General features: G+C 35.2%; 1 protein-coding gene and 2 long non-coding RNA genes across 7 annotated transcripts in view; 1 reads left to right on the top strand and 2 right to left on the bottom strand.

Moving 5' to 3' along the window:
• Window positions 1-19661, top strand: part of LOC105675325 (transcription cofactor vestigial-like protein 4) — a 28357-nt gene extending 8696 nt beyond the window's left edge. The window contains exons 2-6 of one of the 5 annotated variants that reach the window (XM_067351188.1): window positions 429-694; window positions 6365-6643; window positions 15898-16062; window positions 18001-18201; window positions 18351-19661. In XM_067351188.1, the coding sequence (XP_067207289.1) occupies window positions 6586-6643; window positions 15898-16062; window positions 18001-18201; window positions 18351-18430 (504 nt within the window). In that variant the 5' untranslated portion in view covers window positions 429-694; window positions 6365-6585 and the 3' untranslated portion in view covers window positions 18431-19661. Of the gene's footprint in view, window positions 1-374; window positions 695-879; window positions 1338-6364; window positions 6644-11111; window positions 12379-15897; window positions 16063-18000; window positions 18202-18350 lie in introns of those variants that run through there. The other 4 variants (XM_067351189.1, XM_012372369.2, XM_012372378.2 and 1 more) reach the window with 4 other exon arrangements.
• LOC136998507 (uncharacterized) lies at window positions 16972-18078 on the bottom strand. Its single transcript, XR_010889075.1, has 2 exons — window positions 17946-18078; window positions 16972-17259 (listed from the first exon to the last, which is right to left on the bottom strand). It is a non-coding gene; the product is annotated as an uncharacterized lncRNA (long non-coding RNA).
• LOC136998509 (uncharacterized) lies at window positions 18905-21579 on the bottom strand. Its single transcript, XR_010889077.1, has 2 exons — window positions 20373-21579; window positions 18905-20268 (listed from the first exon to the last, which is right to left on the bottom strand). It is a non-coding gene; the product is annotated as an uncharacterized lncRNA (long non-coding RNA).
• Between the last annotated feature and the right edge of the window lie 1919 nt (window positions 21580-23498).

Raw genomic sequence — 23498 nt, 5'->3', positions numbered from 1 at the left:
TGCACGCAACCAGTGAGCTATACAACATACTAGAGTGAGCCTTGAAGGAATGGGGATGGACTATTGTGAAAAAGAGAGAGCTATATTGAACGGGGCCGTCTGTCTCATGTCTGCCTTCATTTGTAATATCCCCCACGGTGCACGATAGTAAATGTAAAAGAAGACAAGCGTCCCTCCGTTTACTATCGCTATTCCTGAGCCGCAAACTACGCATTGGTTCGCATGGGAAAGGCTCACTCCAATACGTTATATAGCTCAATGCGCGCAACGGATCGCAATTGGCGGTTTTGCCGTTGTGGCGTGATGATCGAGCTGCATACCGCGCATTCCACCGTAATGCTCGCACGGCGATGGTGGGCGGGTGGGGGTGTGCGGTGGCGGTGTCGCGGGAACTGCGGGGACAAGAGGGTGGATGGCGAATAGTCGAGGTTGTCTGTCGTGTCAAACGGGCCGTGCCGCGCGCGTCCGCTCGTCTGTCGCATACCACTAGATTTTCGGCGTTTTCAATGAAAACACGGGCCCGGTCGCGCGACGACGCGCCGGTTACGTACGCGCCGATCACTTGACGTCGCGTTCATTCGAGTGTCAACACCTGACAAAGGCGGAGTTGTCACGAAACGTGAAAACCTTCCGCGCGAGCATTCGACGTGCAGTGTGGTGCGATTGCGACGACGACGACGACGAGTGCCTGCGAGTGAGTATAAAGCATAACACACGCACGTATACTCATATTTACGTATATACACACGTGCGTCAAATAAAACGAAGCGCGCGACGTGCCGGTGCGCGCGGTCTCCTGAAGAACGCGCACGCTACGCCTTTTTTTCCCCCTTTTTTCTTTAGTTTCGTACTTTTACGCTACGCTGCATTCCTCTATTGATTCCTCGCGAATGTCGAGAGACGCGCCGCGCGGCGGCGCCGACGACCGCGCGGAGTAACGCGCCTACCGTCCTCGTAACAATCGCGCAACAAATTTTATTCACAACGGTTTTCAACAATTAGCAATCGAAAATATGAAGAGTCATCGTGTGAATAAAGAATCGTTCGTTTTCGAAACAAAACGTGCCGATAGATTGTTAGCTCCTTCGTCCAGGAATTTCGCAGCGAGTATGTTTGTCGTTTCGCGCACACATTGCAGCCTTGTGATCGTTTAAAAGATCGTTTAGAAGTGCGAAGAAGTAGTTCTCTGACGAACGCGCGAGTTGACATTTTGCTCGCCCTTGGAATTTCCGCGGCGAATATTCGCACGGCGCACTTCACGGACTCGCGTTTCGCGCGACTGACGTTCGTAGATTGACGTCGACGAACTGTCATTGTTCCGAAAAACCGTTACGTAGGTATGTAAAGCGATAATATTACTGGCATGTGTATCTTTCCGCAGACGAAATTCGAATTCCATAGTGTTATTCGCACGTGTGTGCGAATTATCGAAATATCGGCGCCTTTAAGAGACGGCGATGGCATGTGAAGTTTCGTAAAAAAAAATACATTCCGCGGCGTTGGAATTCACGCCGCGGAATTCGCGCGCTCGTCTTATCTGCACGTTCGATGAGTCCAACGGAGTTTGGAGCTCCGGTATCCGTTTGGAAACCGGTATCGTTTGGACGAGTTCTGATTTTTCTGCGGAATATACGCAAAAACGCTTTTTATATTTATATTTATTCGTGTTTGTTGTATTTATCGCAACAATTTGTGTTAGATGCAACTTGCGTTTGCGTCATTTTTTTACTCTGTTCAACAAATTTATTTATTTTCTTCTTTTTACATCGAAAGCCGCGCGCTGCACCTGCGTCGTTTTTTTTTGACGCATAAAATGTAGAACTTATGGAAACTGACCTTTGTGCTCCCCCAAATAAATGCAAATGTTTCTTTGTCCACTTTGTCTCTGTCGCAGATATTTGTAAAATGCTGATCATAAAGTCAAGCAAAATTTCTTTATATTATTTTTAATTATATATAAATATATCTCTCAATAATATTTTTAATTATATAAATATATCAATAATAATTAATATTAATAATAATTAATGTATTTTAATGTTTTTAAAATTTTTGCTAACATTTAAAATGAAATACGCTTTTCATGGAAAATTAAATTCGTAAGGTTGCTTACTTTCCATTACATGTTATATTAGATTTTATGTTTTAATGAAAACAAGATTTCTGGATATGTTCAAGTAAATCAGAAAGAAGTGGTTAATGTTTCGTTGGCGCGTAAAAGTTCGGTGGAACGCGTTCGCGTTTGGAATTCCATTGGGTGCGTCGAACTTTTCTCAAGGAAATATGCCGATCTTTGTTTGAGAAAATGCTATTATAATAGAGCGTAGTTTGTAAATTCCATTTGAAGATGCAGTTATAAAGGCCTTTTTGAAGAAATGTCTTTATTAAAGTATTCTAGGAGCATTCCATAAAAATTTCTTAAATTTTGCCACACTTCTTTGTGTCACTCTATCGCAATAAAATTTCAATTTTCAACACGCTACAGCGTGTGATGTTAGTTTATATACAGCGACATTAATATTATATTCCGTGTGAAAATCAATTTCTTTATTTTGTAGATATATTTTGTAAAGAAATATTTTATTTTTTTATCAAACATTCTTATAGGAAGTTGGCTATAAACATTATCTTTTATTATTTATTAAAAAACTTTTTGTATAAATTTATTTAAATTTTATTATATTTTTTGGTTCCACTAAGAGATGAATATAAACGGACAAATCAGAATAGTTAAGAGAGACAGCAACTTCAAATGTATAAATAGATTATTGAAGTTTGTATTTTTTCTCGTTTCAAAAATTTTTTTTCACCGATTCGTCAACGAGGATACTCGACGAGAAATCTCGATCGACGGTTTCGAGCTCTCGCGTTCACAAGCTCCGTAGTCGCGTGTATAATCGCCCGCATACCACGTGCTATTCAGTGCGTATATATATACATGTATGTGTATATATGGTGTGTACGGCTACGTATTATACAACGAAGTGTGTAGTCGATCTTTTCTTAGCGCAACTTCGATGTTTCATCGTCGCATCTTCGTGATCTTTAATTTCGACAAAGAAATCTTTAATTAAATTTCCGTTAATGCCGAATTAGAAGAATTTTTGTAAAATATTTTTCGATAGAAATAATAGACACCCTGTGTGTGTATCTGGCCTAATCTTCAACCGAGATAACGCGTTGCGTGAGAATCCACAGATCGAATAGTTCGTGTCCGAGCATGTGTGATGTTAGTTGAAAATGCGAAGATACACCGTTCTCTCTCTCTGTAGATCACCGTTAATTAATTTTAACGCTCTTGATAATCGAATTAAAATACGGGCGTTCTAAATTTGCACATTTAAACCACGCATGAAGTTTAAAATCGCAAATGTATATAAATCAATAACCTAACGTTCTAGTATACTTTAAACTTGTCTGATTCTTGTATGAAATTATTGAAATTGCAGCTTGTTTTTTTTTATTACACAATTCGCAAGTAATATAAGGATGTAAAAGTAAACTCTCACAAATTTTATCCACAGTAAAAAACAAAGACTTAATGAGTAAAATGCAAAAAAGAACAAATAAATAACAAGAAAGCGGAAAAAAATAAAGCGCAATTTGTAAAAATATATCTCTATTAAATTCCATTTGCATTATATGCGTAGCATGTTAAAAGGGTTACTCGCTTGAATTCCAACGCTCTTATACCAAGCTGTATTTACAAATGCGCGTCATTTTGCGCATAATGATGTTGCATACGACTTTCGCGTATGTGCGGATACACTTTATTTGGGCCGTCTTTTCGTTTAAATAGCACGGCAGCTGACGACACGTGATTCATAAAGCGTGTACGCGCTTCGTGCGCTACTCGTAAAGCCGAGAGGAAAAGGCACGGCCGAGAAACGGCGCGCCTTTGTAAATCAGATTCATCCTCGGGCTTATCTCGGCGCTTTATCACGTGAGGAACTCGACAAATATGACAAGGCGCGGAATCGGGCGTGCCTCGCAGGATTCCTTTAAAAAGCAGGCAGTTACGAAAAGCTTTAATAACCATAACATTTATATTTAATTTAAATTTATAAAAGTTTGTATTTAATAGAAAATTAATATATATATTAATAAATAATAATTTTAATTACAAATTTTTATCTTGGAATTTTGAAAGTTTCTTTTTAACTTTATTTTCTAATTCTTCTAACAGAATAAAACAATATTAATTTTTAATGAAAAATTAAGAAATAATTTAGGAAAAAAATTAAGTTATTTTCGAATTTATTTTCGTCTGCTTGTAGAAATTTGTCTTTCTCTTTTAAGAATGAAGGAAAAGCGAAGAATACCGGAAAGAGCAGCGCGTGGAGCGGAAGGGAGGCGAATAAAAGGTTGTTTATATTGTTATGATGAAATCGTGATGTCGACCGTACGGTAGTGTTGTGAGAAGTGGGAAAAGCACGCGAGGAGGATGAGAAGGAATGAGAGAAGCTGCGATACAAGTAGCGATGGTTTAGAACTAGCAAAAATTGTTTTTTTTTTTTTTACAAATTTGCAAAGACTCGTCTGCTTGCAATAAGAATGGCGAAAGCGACTATATTAAGCTTTTCTTAAAGAAAATAATTAATATTAAACAGGACAACAAAATTAAAAACCTATCATCAAAAATATTTTATTTTTAAGAAATAATAACAATTTTTTTCGATGCGAACTTTTTAGTACAAATATCACGCGGGAAATATTCGTAAAATAATTTTTTAAACTTTATGAACGTAATCTAATCTAACATACTTCAATGAAAAAATGTTCGCATCTTTATGTCCACAAACGCATTCTTTTCGAATTTCATGGAAACTTGTATTTTCATTATGTACAATGATGATTAATGAAATTCTTATGTCCAAATGATTTGTTAAGCATGTGCAAATATTATTTGATATTCCTGAGATATCATGACAAAAAATGTTAGAAAATATAGACATAAAACAACAAAGAATTTCAATATCTATATTTTGGAAAGAATGTAAATCGGAAAAATATTAATATACAGATAAAATTTAGCCAGAAGAAAGATTTTAAGAACATGATATATTATTCATTTTGCTCATTTGCTTACAATGAGAACAAACGATGGAAGCAATTAATACTAATTTTTCTTTTCAATAAATTATTATCAGAAATATAAAATTATATTAGTTTTAAGGGATAGTAAAAAAATTGCCAGAATTTTTATGCAAACTATAAACTTCAATATAAATATTGTTTACGAGATATTTACAAAATGTAAAATATTTGTTCAAATTTTTACAAAGGTATTCTATTAACTATGATAAAAAAATGTGTATTAATGTTAACATGGATTCACAAACGCATTCCTTTGAAATTCCATTGAAAATTGTATTTCTGTCATCCGTGATTATTATCAATGGAAAAATTTCAATGTTCAAAAGGATTGTTAGGCATGTAAATATTATATAATACAGATGTAAAACAACAGATACAAAAGTATAGATATAAAACAACAATAGGAATGTTTCGATATTTGTAATTAAGGAAGAGAATAAAGCATATAAATTAGAAAAAGATAGTAAAATGTACATCGATCATACAAAGATTTTAAAAACACTAGCAGTTTATCATGTCTCAAACTTAAGAAGCTTTTTTTTAATAATTATTTATTTTTAATTTTGCCAATTTTTTATTGTATATTTGATCATCAAAAGCATTAAATCGAAAATCAAAGAGAGAAACAGAAAATAGAATCGAGAATTAGCTTTGTTGCAATTTAAAAAATAATTTTTTAAATAGTTTAACGATAAAACTTCGAATTATGAATTTGTTGAAAGAATGTTAGATTTGATTACGTTTTATTAGACACTTGTTTTTTTCAGAGAATCTTAATTTAAAATCAAATTCTACTAGATAATATATCATTTAAAAACATTCAAAAATTTTATTATTTTCTGGAATTCTCGAAGAGCATTATTTGGTTATTGTCGTAATTATATTAAAAGACGTTTAAATAAATAATACTATGAAATATTTAAGAAAATTATACTTAATAAACACTTAATATTAAATTTTTCAAGAAGTATATCATAAAAATTTGCTGTGGGCTAAAATAGCACCTATAATTAAAGCAATTACTAATTAGCGCTTAACGTATCGCTTCACGCGAACGTATCGGTTCCATCACTAGACGCGAGAAGAGGTCCCGCGAGAGAAGGAGTGTTGCGGGGGTGGGGAGTCACGCGAGAGGGGGGCGCCGACGGTAAGGGGTCCGCATTCCACAGACAATGTCACGTTTTTTAATCCCCGTTTTACTTTATTTGCGCCGCCTTCGGCCGCGAGGAAGGCCCAAACGGTTAAAGTTCGACTTCTGTCCCTGTAGCAGAGCGCCTGGTTTTGCGACGTGCGAAGCGTAAACGAGGCCGAGGACGACGTATCCTTGCCGCGTGGACGAAGGAGGCAGCAGCACCGCGAGGCGCGAGGATTCCACGAATCTCTCTCAGGGTGCGCGCGAATTTCGCGCGGGGGTTAAGAGAGAGCGATAGAAGAGAAAAAGGAAAAGGAAAAAGTTTGAATAGACCGAGCGAGGAGAGAAAAGAAGATATGTCCGCCGTCGAGAGTGCCTTGGATGTCCTCTCCAGAGCAGCGACGATGGTGCAAGGTCAGTTTACACTTTTTGGAATTCCTTGCGATTTGTGCGAATTATAGGGTGACCAGAATCTTTTACCTTTTTCTTTTCCGAGAACTCAGTCTCCTTCTTGAGAACGACGCGCTTTTGAAAGTCCTCCAGTTTTATCCTGGTTTTGTATTTTCAACGTTTAATTGAAAAATTAGATGTATTTCTTTTTTTCTATTTATTACTTTTATCCCGCTGTATTAATTGCTTATTGTCGTAATTATATTAAAAGACGTTTGAATAAAATAATACTATGAAATACTTGAGAAAATTATGAAATTATGAAAATTATGAAATTATGAAAATTATAAAATATTTAGTGAACATTTAATATTGAAAGGCAAATATCTCTGTTTGGCAAATGCAAATGTTGAAATTTTTCGTTTTAATTGCATAAAGGAATCTGGTTGTCCCATTTACCAAGTTCGCCGAATATCGCAGGATTATTAGCGATTTCGTCAGCGATAATGACGTTAAACTGTGCTATTCTTTGAAAGATTTGGCACAAGAACCAAAGCTATAACAGTTTAGCGAGGCTTGAAATAAGAACTGAATGAAAAATTCAATATCATTCCCAATTATTATATTTTTAATGTATAAATTTTCAACATAATATTATTATCAAAAATTTAATATTATCCAATTTGTAATATTCTAACGTTATAAAATAGAGCTAAAGAATAATACTATAACAAAGTATAATCAAATCATTAAATACGCAAATGAATGAAAAGCAATAAAACACAAGGCTGACAACATTTATAATTATTTCAATCGGATTTATTCTATCGCATTTCTACTTGCAGAAATTCTTATACGTCTTTCTCTTATTTACTTTCTTATTAAGCACGGTTTTCTTGAAGAAAAAAAAAGAAAAAAAAGAAAAAAAAAAAAAAAAAAAAATTCTTTGATTTAAAAAAAATTTTTAATTTCAAAAATTTCAAAAATTTTAAATTGTTCAAGAATGCGGCGTAAAGATATAGCTCGACGATGAAACGTAGCGCTATCAAATTCGCGCGAAATGCACAGACTTCAGAAACAGCGACGACTATTTGACATGCCGTCGACATTCCGCGCATAATTCGTTTAATAGTCATTCTATATTTCGCGCGCGTGCACGGTGGCGTTAACCAAGCTCGTTCGTATGCAAGTCGGCACGGGAATTGCCGTAGGTATCGCTATTATTATCGCAGGTGCCGTGTCATAATGCAATGCGCCATTACCTGACATAAATACGCACAATCATAACACACTGTTACAATCTGTGCGGTGTATCCGCGCAATCGTTTTTTATACGGAATCGATCGTACGACGTTGCTGGTGAGCAATCGCATTCTTTACTTTGTATTCAGCTATTCGCTTCTTACGAAATTGCCTTTTTGCAGAATGATTCGAACATTTTTATTGCGCGATTGCTGAAATAAGGAGCACTGTTTGAATAAGTACAATCAGATTGATCCATCGTGCGCAATCTGGCGCTTTTACATTTAATTTAAATTTTTATAATATCTGGGGAACATACTTGTTTCTTTTTATGTAATTAATTGTATTTTTGTTGTATTAATTGTAATAATTAATTGTATTTAATACTGCTTTATGCTTCCAAAAGATAACAAACGCCGATAAGTCGCGTGATATATCCTTGTGAATGTGCGCAAACGCGGACATCTGATTATGCGAATATAGTGTAATCAGTTAATTAGTAACAAAAGTTTTAAATGTGGCAACCATTATAATCTATAAATGAATTTATTTCTAAAAGAGTGTTGCAAACAAAAAAGTAGTACACGTACGAGAGTTAAATTGTTTCGAGCAAAGCATTAGATAATGCGTTTAAGGATAAGGCATTTCGGAGATTTCAGGATCAATTCGGTTTTTGAAAATAATATTGCATATTTTTTTTAACGTAAATTAATTCTTCTCATTTCAATTCTTCTCCTTCTTCTGCTTTTAAAAACATTAGGTAACGTATTTCGAAATTGAACAGTTTTGATTATTTAATTGTTATTAAATTGAACTAACTGAAATCTAGCATAAACACCACATGAGAGATTATTGTAAACACAACACAGAGGAATAAAGACACTACTTTTCCAAAGGTAGTGGTTAGTCTCTTATTGTAATGCCAATACTATCCTTAACAGATAACGAATGGCTGATTATTTTCCAACAGAAATAGCGAATACGATTACATTAAACATCTAACAATAATTATTGCGTAGCAACAAGGTTGTGTCGAGAAAATTTTCCAGACAATTTTCCAGAATACATCCAACGTCGATTATGTTATAATAATATCATTAGTTATCAGAGCTCAATAATCGGTTTAAATCGGTTAAAATCGGTTAAAAAAATATATAATTTTATTTTAAAAAACCGAGTTGGTGTGGAATTTCCGAAATATCTTCATTCATAAAACAACGCATACAGTATCTGATGTTCCCTTCGAAATATTTTAATTTTTATATGTGTTACTTTTTTTATTTATCTATATATTTTTAATTTTTAACTGGCGAGATGTTATTTTAACATGCACTTTTCTAAAATAAAAACTTTAAATTTCGTCATTACGTTTCTCTGCTGATTCATTGCGCTTCAACACAATGCGTGCTTATCATTTGATAAATTTATCTGACTCGAGAAAAAATTTAGAGCGGCCTACAATGCGTTCTCTAAACGCTTTCTATTTTGTGAAGTGATAGAATACATTAATCGTTTATAATTGATCGTTTCACGATATTAATTCGATTTAATTAATAAATCTGGAACAAATCTAATTAAATCTGCCGTTTATTGTTACGAGGCGATATTCAACCGAATCTTAATCTTATTTAAGCTCGCTGATTGCACTCAGTACCTCGAAATGTCACAATACGAGTTCCGCATTGTTGCCGTTTATAGCCGCGATTTCCACGTATTGCAGATTAAGTACACGTGTTCAGTTCTCTGTGTGAATCGCTCGCGAATGCATACATTTGCTGATCTCGAATTTTTATTCTTCAACGGAGCGAGTATCTTCTGCTTATGGCGATGCATTTTATCAGAAGGTTTAAAAATGTGCTTTGGCTGCTTATTTTTTTAATTTTATTCCACTTTTGATTTGAATGATAATAATGACTTTAATACACATAGACGAGTGTTAGATTGCAATAGCACATTTTTGTCTACAGATTTAATGCGAATAAAAATTAATCATTTCAATATATAAATGGCACTTTACTAATTTATTAAATTTTCTTATATCTATGTATAATCGCTTTATCTTCCCTTATCAATAACGAAAGTTGATAACATTCCCGCAAAATTGTGCGATAAATTCTTTTTGTACAAACAGCTGTTGAAAGAAAATTATATAAAATATTTTTATATGAGAGTGTGTCAACGTGTGATATATGGATATCGAATGGGTTAAAATAAACGCCTCTCGCCATGATATCAACCGCACGACGCATTCGCGCATGCATCGCATGGATGCGCTAGTTCCATCGTGCGTCTTTATGTATATACAGTGTCACGCATAAAATTATCACTCGCTTTTCCATCCAGACGACAGAAATTTCTTCCTTAGCGAAACCGTCTGCTAGGTTTCTAATCGTTCGACGACCACATCCTTAATATTACGTGCAAAGAAAGTTGTGGTTTTCTTTGTTCTAATGTTTTATCTCGCCACATTCAAAAAAACTGTGTTACATGTATGCATTGCTCGTTCGCGAGTTAATCATGCGACAGTCTATATTTTTGCATTTAAATCGTCTAAAAATGCTGCAATAAAAATTGAAAAAAAAAAGAGATTATTGAGCACTTTTAGTGTGTTTTTATGTCCTGTCTAGATCGGAAAATAATTGCGGCTCGTCCGAATGGATAGTTTGACAGGTTAAAATTTTACTAAATTGTATCAACCGTATCAAATAATTATCCAATTTAAAAAATTATTTGAATTGATACGATTGAAAGCCAATCACTTTAGTGTAATTTTCATCTGTCAAACTATTTCGAATGAACCACAAATAGGATCATCTTCCGGTCTAAACTGAGCATTATCGTATACGTTACTTGTGATGAGACAAAAATAAAATTTAATTAAATTTTTCAATAAAAAATAGATAAGCTTTAAACCATAAGATTTAAATTTATGTACAATCTATCGATTATATACAGTCGGATTTAATCGTTTAAATACGGATAATTAAACACATGTAATCTTTAGATAAATCTGCAATCTTCGCCCACCCTGTACATCGCGTCTACCTGCAAAAGGGAGAAAGAAAGAAAGAGAGACCGAAAGAAAGAGAAAGCGAGAAAAGAGGCGAGTTGGCTTTGAGCCGCACTTATATAGTATCCACCTTATAAACACACGCTCAATTCGCGGTGTGTCCGTGCAAGATACCCTTCGGTGTATGTCGTGTGTGTGTATCAGCGTGTGTGTAAAAGGCAACCTCCTTCGGCCCCACGTGTCGTTAGGGGAGAGGGACGGCGGCGGCGGACGATGAGCCGAGGCGGCGGATGAATGAATGAATCTTAAGACAGTCGTGAGAGGCGCATTCACGAAACCACGAGAACGCATCTCTCTTTGAGGGACGCGCATTTTGAGGGCTTCTCGCGGCTTCTCCTCGTCATCATCATCGCCGTCGTCGCCGCGTTCCTCCGGTTTATCGTTTTCCCCGCATTGTGCGCACCTCGCACATTGCGAACCTCTCCGCAGCTTCCCTTGCGCGAGTGCGTGTCTGTGCGTTCGCGTGTGTCGCTCTCCCGCCTCGCTTCGCCGTCTCTCGTCGCTTTTTGCGTTCCGCGGTTTTCGCATTTTGCTCTCGTTCTCGCGAAATAACATTCTCACCGAATTCCCCGTTTCTCTTGTTTTCTCGCTTGCCGGCTGCTCCTTCCTTTAGACTTTCCAAACAAGTCCGCGACTTCTCCGATGTTTTGATTGTTTGAATGTGATCGAATGTGTTTCGTTTTCGCGCAAGTGTACGAAATAATTGATAATTCAACAGGATTATCTAGGCAGTGAAAATATTAAAAGAGGAGAGGAAACAGATTATTGTATTTCCGCAGACATTTTTTTCAAGAAGAGGATTTTTAGTGAAGACACTCACGCGCGAAATTTTTTTTCTTGCACGATGAAACAAATTATTTGAAAAGAAATAGAAAATAATTCGATAATTTGTCATTCATTACATCGCTGACCGAAATAACGTATATACGTTCGAGAAACTTCGATGAAGATTTGCGCAAGAGCGCGATGGTGCACCGCTGCAATTTCTTTCTGAATAAATTTCGCGGAATACGAAAACATTTTATGTGCACTATTAATCGTTGTTAGTAGATAATTGTGCGACAGAAAAAGCAAAAGTTATATAGAATTTTCTTCGAATTCTAATTATGTATAATAAGTATTGCAATTATTTGCCGTTAAATCAAAATAATTTTTATCATATTTGTTGTTTGAAAATTATTCTGAACGGCAACTTATCAAACGAGTCCTAAAGTGAGAGACAAATAAACTGAAATTTTCGACCTGAGGAAAAAATACGGAAAACAATAAATTTTCGCAGTGATCTTGCTCGCTGAGTGTGTTCCTTCTAAGAGTGCCGGTCCCGTTTAACTTGCTTTCGCAATTGATGCTCTCAAGGTCGGTAACATGGAGTTCCCATCCAAGAGGCGGTGTTTCTGGCAGCCGTGGCTTAACGCCGATAGTCTTCAATTGGTTCGCAAACCTGAAGGTATGTCACTTTGCCGAGTGCGAGTGGGAAAAATAAACTAAAACTGAAGAACCTGAAATGAATGCGAAACAGAATTCGAAAAAGTCCAAAACTGAGTGCAGCAGTGAATTGGAGATGTTTCTCTGCTATATCTCAAGTCTATCAAATCTATCGAATACTTAAAAATTGGAGAACAAATTTTAGCATTGTATCCTGCGGAATGCCGGTGTCGATTGACAGGTTTCGAGTTGCGAAATTGAATAATATCGTACGATCTCAAAGGTATTTCAGGTGTACTGGAATTTTGATGGTTTCAGCGACAAAAATATAATGGGATATTGCAATTGAGAGTACTTTCATTTTGAAGAAATTTTTTTAAAATCTGGGAGGAAACGAAAAAAATTCATATAGCACCAAACGTACGGCCTGACATTCGAATTTTTCAACTTTCTTATTTTAATATTCGAATTTAATATGATTTTGATAGTTGCGAGATTTTAATGAATATGCAGTTAAATATACGTTAATGTTCCAAAACTCACGGATCGGTCGAGGCATTTATTAAAAAATTTTCAATTTTATATCTTTAATTAAAATTTTATTAAAATAAAGTACTTGAAATTTGTGAGGAATATTGTTTTATTATTTATTTGTATTTCTGAAGCGCAGTTCGCGAAGAACCTTTTTTCTCTGAGAAAAAAATAGACTTTAAATTGTCATTAAAAAACATCCACGAGCTTTTGAGCGTCTTAAAATATAAAAATACCTTTGCCTTTTCTATCGAATTTTGATTTTCGGAATAAAGACGATTTTGGCTTTTGTTGGAGGTAGCTTGAGAAGCGAGAATAATTAGCTGTTGTGTGACTCAGAGATAAGAGTCATACATAGTTAATTATTAGCGTTATCGCGAGTAGTTAACCGATTCTCGAGGAAAGTCTTACCCCACTTCCGTTCGCCACTTCGGTCCATTCATCTTTTCCTCGCTATATACGCGCCTCTAAACCAGTTTCGTCATCTTCCTGGCGATCCTCTCACGGCCATTAGGCACTTCCTGCCCGTCCTGGGAACCGAACTCGTTTTTATCACTATCCTTCTTCGTCCTTCGTCCTTCTTCTTCCATACATCCTCCGCGTTCGATCACGTTGAAGGGTTGCCGTCAGATCGGTTTTCCAATTTTAGATGTCTCATCGCGCGGAAATAGGTAACTCTCGCGGTTTCATAGACTCTGATCGATAACACAGCCTCGCTGCACAGGGACGTAAAATTCGCATCCTCACGGTTTCGAATTTTTGCTTTTTATTCGATTTAAAACCAATTAATAAACTGTTTGGCTAGCTCTAGATTTTTTAATCAATAATCAGTCGATTACAAGACGCGACTATCGAAACATTATATGTACGATCTGAAAATGCTAAATTGAAAGTTTAAGACGCTTAATATACAGTAGAACTGTACCGGGACTGAGATAATTTCTTGTATTTCTACCGGTTTATACTCTTATTTAACATACATTTGACATACATACAATAATAATGAATAACATACATACATACATACAATACAAAATAAAAAGGTATATTAAGCTATCTAATTGTAAGACAAATTATCAGAATATAATAAATTATATATGAAAATAATTTGCTAATTTTTTGCTTTAAAAAGTAATTTTTTTGCTCCAACTATTAAAAAGTTACAAAGAGTTAGATAGTTTAATATACACTCAAAAAAATGATCTTGCAATAATAGCTAAAATTTTCTAGGTGTAAAAAATTAACTAAAACAGATAAATGATTAGCAACTGTTGTGATATTACATATGTAATTACTTAATCAGTTTAGATGACAGAAACAGAATATATATCTGTATTGTTTGTGAACTTTAAAAAGAAAGTTTCTCTAAAGCGCCTATCTATATAAGATCAATCACGAGTTAGATAATGCAATGAATAACATTTAGCAATAGTACCTAAATTTTTCAGAAGCTATTGCTAGAACATTACTGCTATAAATTCTATATGTGACAATGTTTTCACAGATACGAAAAATAGCGATACATTCTTGTTGCGATATCTAGAAATCTAACTACATCAGCGAAATATTTTTTTGAGTGTACCTAAATTAAAAATTAATATAAAACAATCAATCAAATTAGAAAATTATTTAATTCAAATTTATTAATTCAACTTAAAAAACCAGATAGAATTTCATGAGCTTTATTTGATATAAATCTAAAGCTGTGTCAATAATACGGCAGAGTCAATCATATTCGCTATTTTAACATTTTTAACTACTAACACATTTCCTCGCCTTGATATTTGACAGCTGCTTCAATTATTTCTTGTTTATGTTTATATTTTTTTTATTAGCTTTCGACTTTAAAATAATACGTATTTCTTTTCTATACATCTCAGAGTTTCATTTCAAACAAAGTTATTGCAAGGAAAAACATGCCGTCCTTCGGGAAATTAATATGCATGTTTGTTTTCGATTATTGAGTTATCTCGGATAACATTCTTGGCTATAAATTATTTCATAAATTATTTTCTAAAATATTCTAGATCAATATGGGGAATGTATTCTAGAACGATGATCCCGATCGGTTGATACAGTACGATCATATATTTGTTTATGTGATATGTGAGAGGACAGTGCTTTTGCTCTGTGAGACAGTGCTTTTGTCTTTTGAGACAGTCGATGACGAACCAACGAACGAAATGTATGAAAACGAATCTATTATTATGAATTATATTACAAGCTGCAAGTGATTGTGAGCAAGAGAATGGTATGCGAGTTGTGATTAAGTACACAATAGAGTGCATTATAAAGACTGCAGGAAAAATTAAAAAATTATGTTATTAGAAAAATTAAATTATATTACTATAACAAAAACTAAATTATACTATTATAAAAAAAATTATATAAAATTATATAACTGGCATGAAGAATATCTTGCGTGCATCATCTTATTTGTTTGTCAGACGCTTCGACACTTGAGATATCGTTTATTATGTTTTTTATTTTGTAATGACGCTGAAGGCCTAACACAAGCAGAAACGTTTGTCATTGTAAATGTATAATATAATATAATTTTTGCACAGAATTTAGCTAAGAACTAGTAACGGCTTTTTTTGCCTTTTTCCCACAAGGTTATTTGTTAATTAGTGGAGCCTTAGTATTATTATTGATATTTGATATATAATTAATATAAAAAAAAACCGCACAAACTTTTTTTTACCTGATAGATTCTTGCTGATCTTTAAGAACGATAATTCTATTAATAATATTCCTACGTATGGTTATCTAATATGCTATTATAAAATAACGATTAAATTTTCCAGTCTTTTAAAGCTGAATCAAGAAAAATTTAGTTTTTCTTTTTTATCAAATTAGATTAAGAAAATTGTTCTTGATTTTTGTCGCTAATTCAATCGTTGTTTCTTGTTTAGAATTTCCATCGGTTAACAGCAAAGCTGTTAAGTGCGATAATTAAATATGAAGAATGCATATATATAGTAACATTCTTTATCTTTGCGTGTTGCAGAGGAAAGACCAAAGGCAACAAATTTGCATCGGAAGCCGAGTAGCGCGTGGCGCAAGGAACGCAGAAGGGATCCGATTCAAAGCGAAGCGTTAGATATGTCTGCAGCACGGGGACATCATCACCACAGCAGACCGAGTGTGATCGTTCCTACCACGCCGCAAGCTGGTAAGCAATCTCACCTAAAAAAAAACAAACACAAGAACGTTAAAATTATAGAATTTTTAATAATGAAAGACAATGATATCGTTACAAGTAATCACAAGATTACAAAGGCAAAATTTCAATATTATATATTGAAATTAATATGTTAAATATAAGAACTCAATTTTAATTCAAGTGATAATACACAAAGACAAAGTTTTAATGTTAGAAAAATTGATGTTTCATGCGATATCTCACAATATATACATATAAATATATAGTATAAAATATATATAGGTATATCTCTCGAGATAAGTAAACATTATAAAATTTGAGAGGAAAGTGAAACCTACATTTATTTTTTTTTCCGTTCGTAGACTTTGAGATAGCGCTGGCTAGAAATTATTCATAATATTATCATATACTTTGTAATGTCATGACTTGCGTTTAATCAATGCTACTTCAAAGTCAACGGATACAATAAAGTGTGAGTTTTACTTCTCTGTAAGCTATCTTATATACATTATCGTTCGGACCGAAAAATTAAATTGATCTTTATAGTAAAAAATAATAAAATGCCGTTTTTCACTTAATTTGTAATATAATATACAGTAAAATTTTAATTAAAAAAGTTACATTTAACAAAATATTAAAAGATTTGGCAGCTAAAAAGAGATTCTTTTTTCAGATTCTGAATCTTTTAATTTAGAACGAAAATAGGTGGTGATGTATGTGCATATTTATAGCATAAAATAGATAAATAGAATATTTTTGATCTAAGAGTAAATAGTCGGTTTAATATTAATGCGTATTCGAGACATTTTAGAAAATGAAGGGATAACTATCGTTTTTCCCGCGCTAAGGGAAGATCGCCCAGTTTGATAGAGCTCTTATTATCACGATATAGCTGAAACATTTGGTGTAAACCATAAATTTGTCGTCAAATAACACTTTATTTTCGAACTGCGCGCCGCTCGATGTTTTTGCTTTACATTTTACATTTTTACCTCAGCTAACAACGGGCCGGTTTGACGGTGTCTAGTTGTTAAGCGTCTCGCGTTCCGAGATTCTATTGTCATCGTAGGGGTGCCTGCGTTCTATGACAATGCATCGCCCGCTGCACACCGGGATACAGTGCAGATGCGAGGCTTACTTTCAATGGGGACATACGTTTAATCCCGACAACGACACCACGGCATTCCTTCGTGTTCGCAGACTTTCCTGAAACATTAATCTTCGTATTAGTCACAGACGAAATTAACGCGGTGACGGTGATATTCAGATCTTTGTCCACGGTGGCGATAAATAGATCTCTTATTCATAAACGTTGATTACGTTGAGAATATTAAAAATCATTTTTTTTTATATACTTATATAGATTATTACTTTATGTTATTTAAGTAGTCAGTGTGATTACTTCGATTTTTAATCAAAATCTATTAACGAAGACAATTGCAACATTCTTTTTGAACCAAATGTAAAGAAATCTATCTTTCTTGCTTGTGATTTACTTTGATTCGCATTACTTTAATTATTTTGGAATTGTTTAGACTTAAATGTGCTTTTGCTTTTTCTTCCTTAAAATTTTCTTTTTGCTTTTTTTTCTTCCTCTTTAAATATTTGTTTAATTACTGAAAAAACTCAATTAATATATAATTATATAAATTTATATAGAAAATATGGTAACTACATCTCCGAATTTATGTACGAATAATATTGGGAAGGATTGATTTTTCTTCACATATTTGCTTCAAAAAGAATCTTAAAATTCTCTTCATTTGTAGGTTTTAAAAAATCCTTTAATTTATTTATTAGAAATATCCCGAGCTTTTGTTTTATCAAAAGCAATTTTATGGGTAGATTAGTTCTCGCCACTAATAGAATAGAATAAAAATAGCGCTATTTACCTAGAGCTATGAAAGTCGAGATACGACGAGAAAGAATTCGTTCGCGATTTTTCAGGTGCGACAGCCGAGGACACGGTGGTATCCACGCCGATGACGACACCCAGCGCGGCATCGGGTGGACAGAGGACTGGCATCAGAACGGCGGGTGGTGTGAGCGATCCCGCGATTGACGAGCACTTCAAGCGGTCACTGGGTCCGAAGAAGTACGCGGCCGTCTTTAACGCTGCTACCACTGACAAGGAGGCCGGTCTGAGTGGTAAGTAGAAATAAGTATTAAAAATTTTATTCGCCTGTGGCAACAGTCTGAGCCAGCCTTGGACGACGGCTCCTCCGATCTGGATCCAGGCTGGATCAATCTAGTCTCGTTGGATTTAGTCCACTCGATCTTACGCGTTCTTTGCGCAGTTGACGATCACTTCGCAAAAGCGCTCGGCGAGACCTGGACGAGGCTTCAGGCCATCAATCGAAGCAAGGACTCCACCTAACCACCGGGCAAACCCGCCAGGAATCTTCTCGTCGTCCTCGTCGTTGTCCTCGTCGTCTCTTGGCGACCGTCGTAACCCGATTCCGGGTGAAATCGTTCCAGTCTCGTTCGTTAATTATATACTAGTGTTAAGTCATTATCGATAAGGGTTAACCGAATTCGCAGCCGCGAAGCACAACTGAAATTAGGAGAGATTTAAATAAACATATATTTCGACAGCTGATTATTATCAGGCGGTACGACCTCGCTATAATTCGAAGCTTTCGAATAGGATCTTTTAAATCAATATTCGACATTCTGAGAATATGAGTCCAAAATTTAAAAAATTAAATTAGTATTTTTTATTTTTTTTTATATAAAATTGCATGCGGTATAAAACGGTATAAAATTACACAATTTTATACCGTTATAAGTTTGAATCTGATTGATTTATTATTTTTTTTTTTATTAAACATTTGTTTATACACAAAATTTCTTTTTTTTGTGGACACTTTTGTTTTAATCGGTACGTACCGCGTAAGGAGAGTATCAAGTGTCCTTGATCTTCTCGCTTTTCAACTGGACGCTCGTTGCCGTCGCTTTTTTTCGTCGAACACGCGTGCAAAAATACACCAGGAAGACCGCGCGCTGCATTTTCGTACGTGCACGTCGCGAGCGAATTTGATATTGTATATAGACACGTATTTCCTTTACCGCGCCATTGCCACAGTCATTATCGTATAGTTCCGAGTTACGTACGGATATAAAATTATTTATTATAATGTTTCATATTTCCTCGCAAAGTAATAAGTTTAGATTATATATTATACACATAGGTAATATATGTAGGTAATGATATGGATATATATTTACATAAGCGTGCAACTGCAGCATGTACTCGCGTACAATGATGCGTTCCCTCCTAACATAAATAATTTGAGCAAGGCGAAAGATATTTTACGAGCGAGTGCAACTACTGCGCTTATAATTGCTTATTACTGCTCTCTCTAGAGGGGTCGAATCATTGTCCGCGTGTGCATATTGCGACGATCGTTATGTGTCGAAGGAATAGAACGCGTAAGAGAGCTGTAATTTAATAAGACAGGGCATCGCATTAATTATAAACGTTGTATAAATACCACGTCTTTGTATCGGCCGTAGAGCCGTATTCGGAGCTGTAAAGAAACGGATATATATAGGAAAATGATGATGACAATGATGTATGAGAAGGATTAAAGGAGAAAAATGTTTAATTATTCTCACAGAATGTTCTCCGCCCGACTTCCACAATTCCTGCGAGTAGAATTCGCACGATTTCATGCGCGTCCTCTCGCTCCGACCAAGTTGCCGAATGCTAAGAAGAGTAGTACTGATTTCTAATGGTGCTAGGAAGTTCAGCGCGTACCCCAGCACGCACAGAAGTCAGTACCTCTACCTTCTTATATGAATGAAAAATTCTTCCAACTAAAGTGAAGGCTGTGTCGAGCCTTTATTTGGATCATTAAATTACAATATGCATCGTTAAAAGCTTCGAACGCCTTTGATCGATCTAATTTATTCTTAGAAAGCATGAAATTCGTACATATCAACATTTTTCAATCTTTAACGAACACAAAAGCGAGGAAATGATTTTTTATTTCAGATAATTTTTAATTATTTGCAGAATAATTCGGTAAGAAAGACGAAAGTTCTTTCTTTCGCTGAATTTTGGATTAAATAATTATTTTCTGTGCGATATAAAATGTGCTATGCAAACTGATGAAGCTCTCGAGTGAGATTAGTCTCACGTGCGAAGCCCCACGAGGTTGATATTCATCGATGGAAGCTCAAGGATCCGCGGAACTATGCGCGTCAAAAATTCTGAAATCAGTTATTGACTCTATACAAATGAGAGTTCCAATCTCGCAGAATAAATTCACGTTTCACTTCCCTTTAATCGAATTATTCTATTCGGAATTACGTACCTCGTTCGTTCCGGAAGACCCGGAATTTTAAAGAGGGCGAAGCCGGTTACTCTTCGGGGTGAATGACACGGAGAACGAAGGGGGATGCGATTGGAAGGCGAACGCACGACTGCAAGTTGGTCCGAGACGCGGGTCAGACTACCCCGGAAAACCTCGTGCTTTCTCTCTCGCGATCGAGCGACAGGACGGCAACCGAGCCGGGCAAAAGGAGCCTGCCGATATTTCGAGTGGGGAACATGCGCCGGCCGCGCCGGGGCATTCCCCGGACAAGCGAATGCTGTTATCCGTAGGTGGGCCCAGACGGATGGGACAGACTGTCCCAGGAGCGCTCGGATGGCTTCCTATATGCAGGCGGCCTGTTCACTTGCCGTAAAGCAAAGTGGTAACTTAATATTAGAGCTGAATATAAGTACGGTAATTCCACACCAGAATCCAAAGTAAGTCTACACCTCGCGCCCCGCTCTCCCCCTCCCCCCGTGCGTCCTCAGTCATCTCCGGGACCCCGTTTCCCTCTTACTGCGGGGTACCTCGAGCGTAATAACGCGACGGAACACGAGATATCGCGGGCGTTGTCGCCGCGCTAAGTGCAAATTGCCACCACCCTCTGTCTACAGTGGTCTTCTATTCCAGCCCCACTCGCCTTCTCTCTCCGTACTTGTCTCCTTCCCTCCCCGCTCCACGCGCGTACAACAGCGGTTTTGTTTCTATACATTTTTCATTACGCGGTATACAGTTATGTTGAAGGAAATCATAATTATTCATGGATACTGAATCATTAAATGTGATAATTAAATGCAGAAATATCCTTGTGTGATTCGCGACAAGCAAACGTTAAGTGCAGTAGTTTTTTTTTTTTTTTTAATGCAGTGTTTTTAATTTTTTAAATTTTATTTTAAAAATATTTAACGATAGATTGTGAAACATCTTTGATATTTTTTAGAAAACAAAAAAAAACATTAAATTATTGCTAGTTTTGATGATTTGAGCACGTATGTCAATACAGATTAAAAATTTCTAAAATGGTTGCTTATTGTAAAACACATGATAAATTGTGTAATTATCTCTATCTTTTTGTGTGAAAAACATGTTTGTTCTTTCATTGTCTTTAAGCGATTTTTAACGAAATACGAGATAGCTGTTCTCAAAGTGCGGCCTTGCAATTAAGGCCAACTACATTATCATTTACGCATCTCTTTATACATCTTTTCTACGCATTGCAAAAAACAATAACAATATTTTTTAAATACTTTTAAACTACTTACACTTGTGTTAATTTGATGTGCTAATTAAATTTATTTTTATGATTTATTTTATCAATTTAATATCGTCTATAAATTGTTATTCAGGACATTATTTACTGCCTAAAATCTAGTTTTATTTTAATATCAGATTATACAACGAGAAACTGTTAAAAAAATTAAATATCGGACAAGATTAGAATAAGAATCGTTAGTCATCTCAATTTCTTTGATATGTAGTATAACATATATCCGAAATAGCACTCATTTCTCAAAATAGTTAAACATTATTGTATCTTTGAGCTGTTTTTGAATTTTTTTTTTACTGACAATACTATTATTTCCTATTTTCTGTTCACAATGTAATTCGTCATCAGCCGAGGGGTAGATTGTCAGAACGCGTCATCCCTGATAATTTATAATTAATGGGGAGTTACCTTGCTTCCGGGACACGCAGCGCAGCTGGAAATGGGCCAGTAGATCGCGTTGGGGCAGATGCTTGCATAAACGCACATTTTCCTACAACACGCAGGTGTTGTCCAACATATCGGCATATCGAAAAGTATATCGATTCTACGACTCTAGGACGTGAAACGAATACGAATTTCGTGTACGATTATGTTTTCAAACTGAATTCTTGTAGTATAATTCTTGGAGTATAAAAGTGAATTTAATATAAATATTAAATATTGAAGTTTTATAACATTTTGTTATTTATACTGAATATGTGTCAATATTACTGAATATTTTATCTCTCTCTCTCTCATTTACTATAAAAACAAAAGATTTAATTTAATTTTTTGCATTCCATTCTGGTGCCGCTACGGCGATATACGTAGTGTCACAACTCGTCACAACTCTTCACAACTTCTTGAAGTGCAAAAAGTCAAAATTTAAATAGAAATTGTTTAGTTTAAGTATTAACTCTGCGAATGAGAAACGACTCTGAAACTTTTTCGTTCTCATTTTTTATTCTAATAACTTAAAAAATTGTCTACAATTATTTTCAGATTGAACATACATTCGCTTCATTTAGCATGCAAAAAGTATTAAAAAATGCAGCAAGAACATAAATTTGTAGTCGATTTTACTAACATTGTTTAAATAATTGAGTAATTTCTAATAATTCATTACAAATATAAAACAATTTTGATTTCTAATTATTCTATTATACTTGTTTGAAAAAACAACATTTTAAGGAATCAAAGGATATTAAAAGTTTAATGGAAACGTTATTTACCTTGAAAATGTTTCGTAAAATCGACCGACAGCGTGTATAAAATTATTTTTCGTGCACTTACGTGTCGATTGTAGGTGATCGATAAGCACCGATATCGGGCGCCAATCGCGTACTAACTTCTATCGCCTCACGGAGACGTGACATGTTACCGTTTGTTTATCTCAGGTCTCTCAGGCGTATCTCGTTTCGGAACCAGATCCGACCGCAAGCCGGCGTTGTTTTTCCGTTTTCTTCTCTTACATCATTTGCGCGTACCGTGTCAACGTCGAAAAAATACGGAAAAAACACAAAAAGGGAGAAGAAGGAAGTTGAGGGCGCGTCATGGTCGAAGAATAGAAAAAATAGATTAGAATATATTTTGTTTTTAAAAGGCAAGACTTTTTTGGAGCAATATACAAGATCAAGAAATATAATCATTAATTAACGCGTAGATATTTTGAAGATAAATAACAGAAATGGACAAGAAGATAAAAGCGGCTAATGTAAACTAGGCTATAACAAAATGTGACTCATGGCCGAAAAAGTCGAAACTGAATAAGCGAAATGGCAATGTGGTAGAAAAGAGTGTGCAAATATTGATTTTAAGAGATAACCGAATCTCAAGATTCAACTTGAAGAAGACACAATATAGAAATACATCGGATAGAT

This window comes from Linepithema humile, chromosome 3 (assembly GCF_040581485.1).
Source record: "Linepithema humile isolate Giens D197 chromosome 3, Lhum_UNIL_v1.0, whole genome shotgun sequence".
In the NCBI taxonomy this organism is placed as follows: Eukaryota; Metazoa; Arthropoda; class Insecta; order Hymenoptera; family Formicidae; genus Linepithema; species Linepithema humile.
This window is presented reverse-complemented; position numbering and strand designations above follow the sequence as displayed.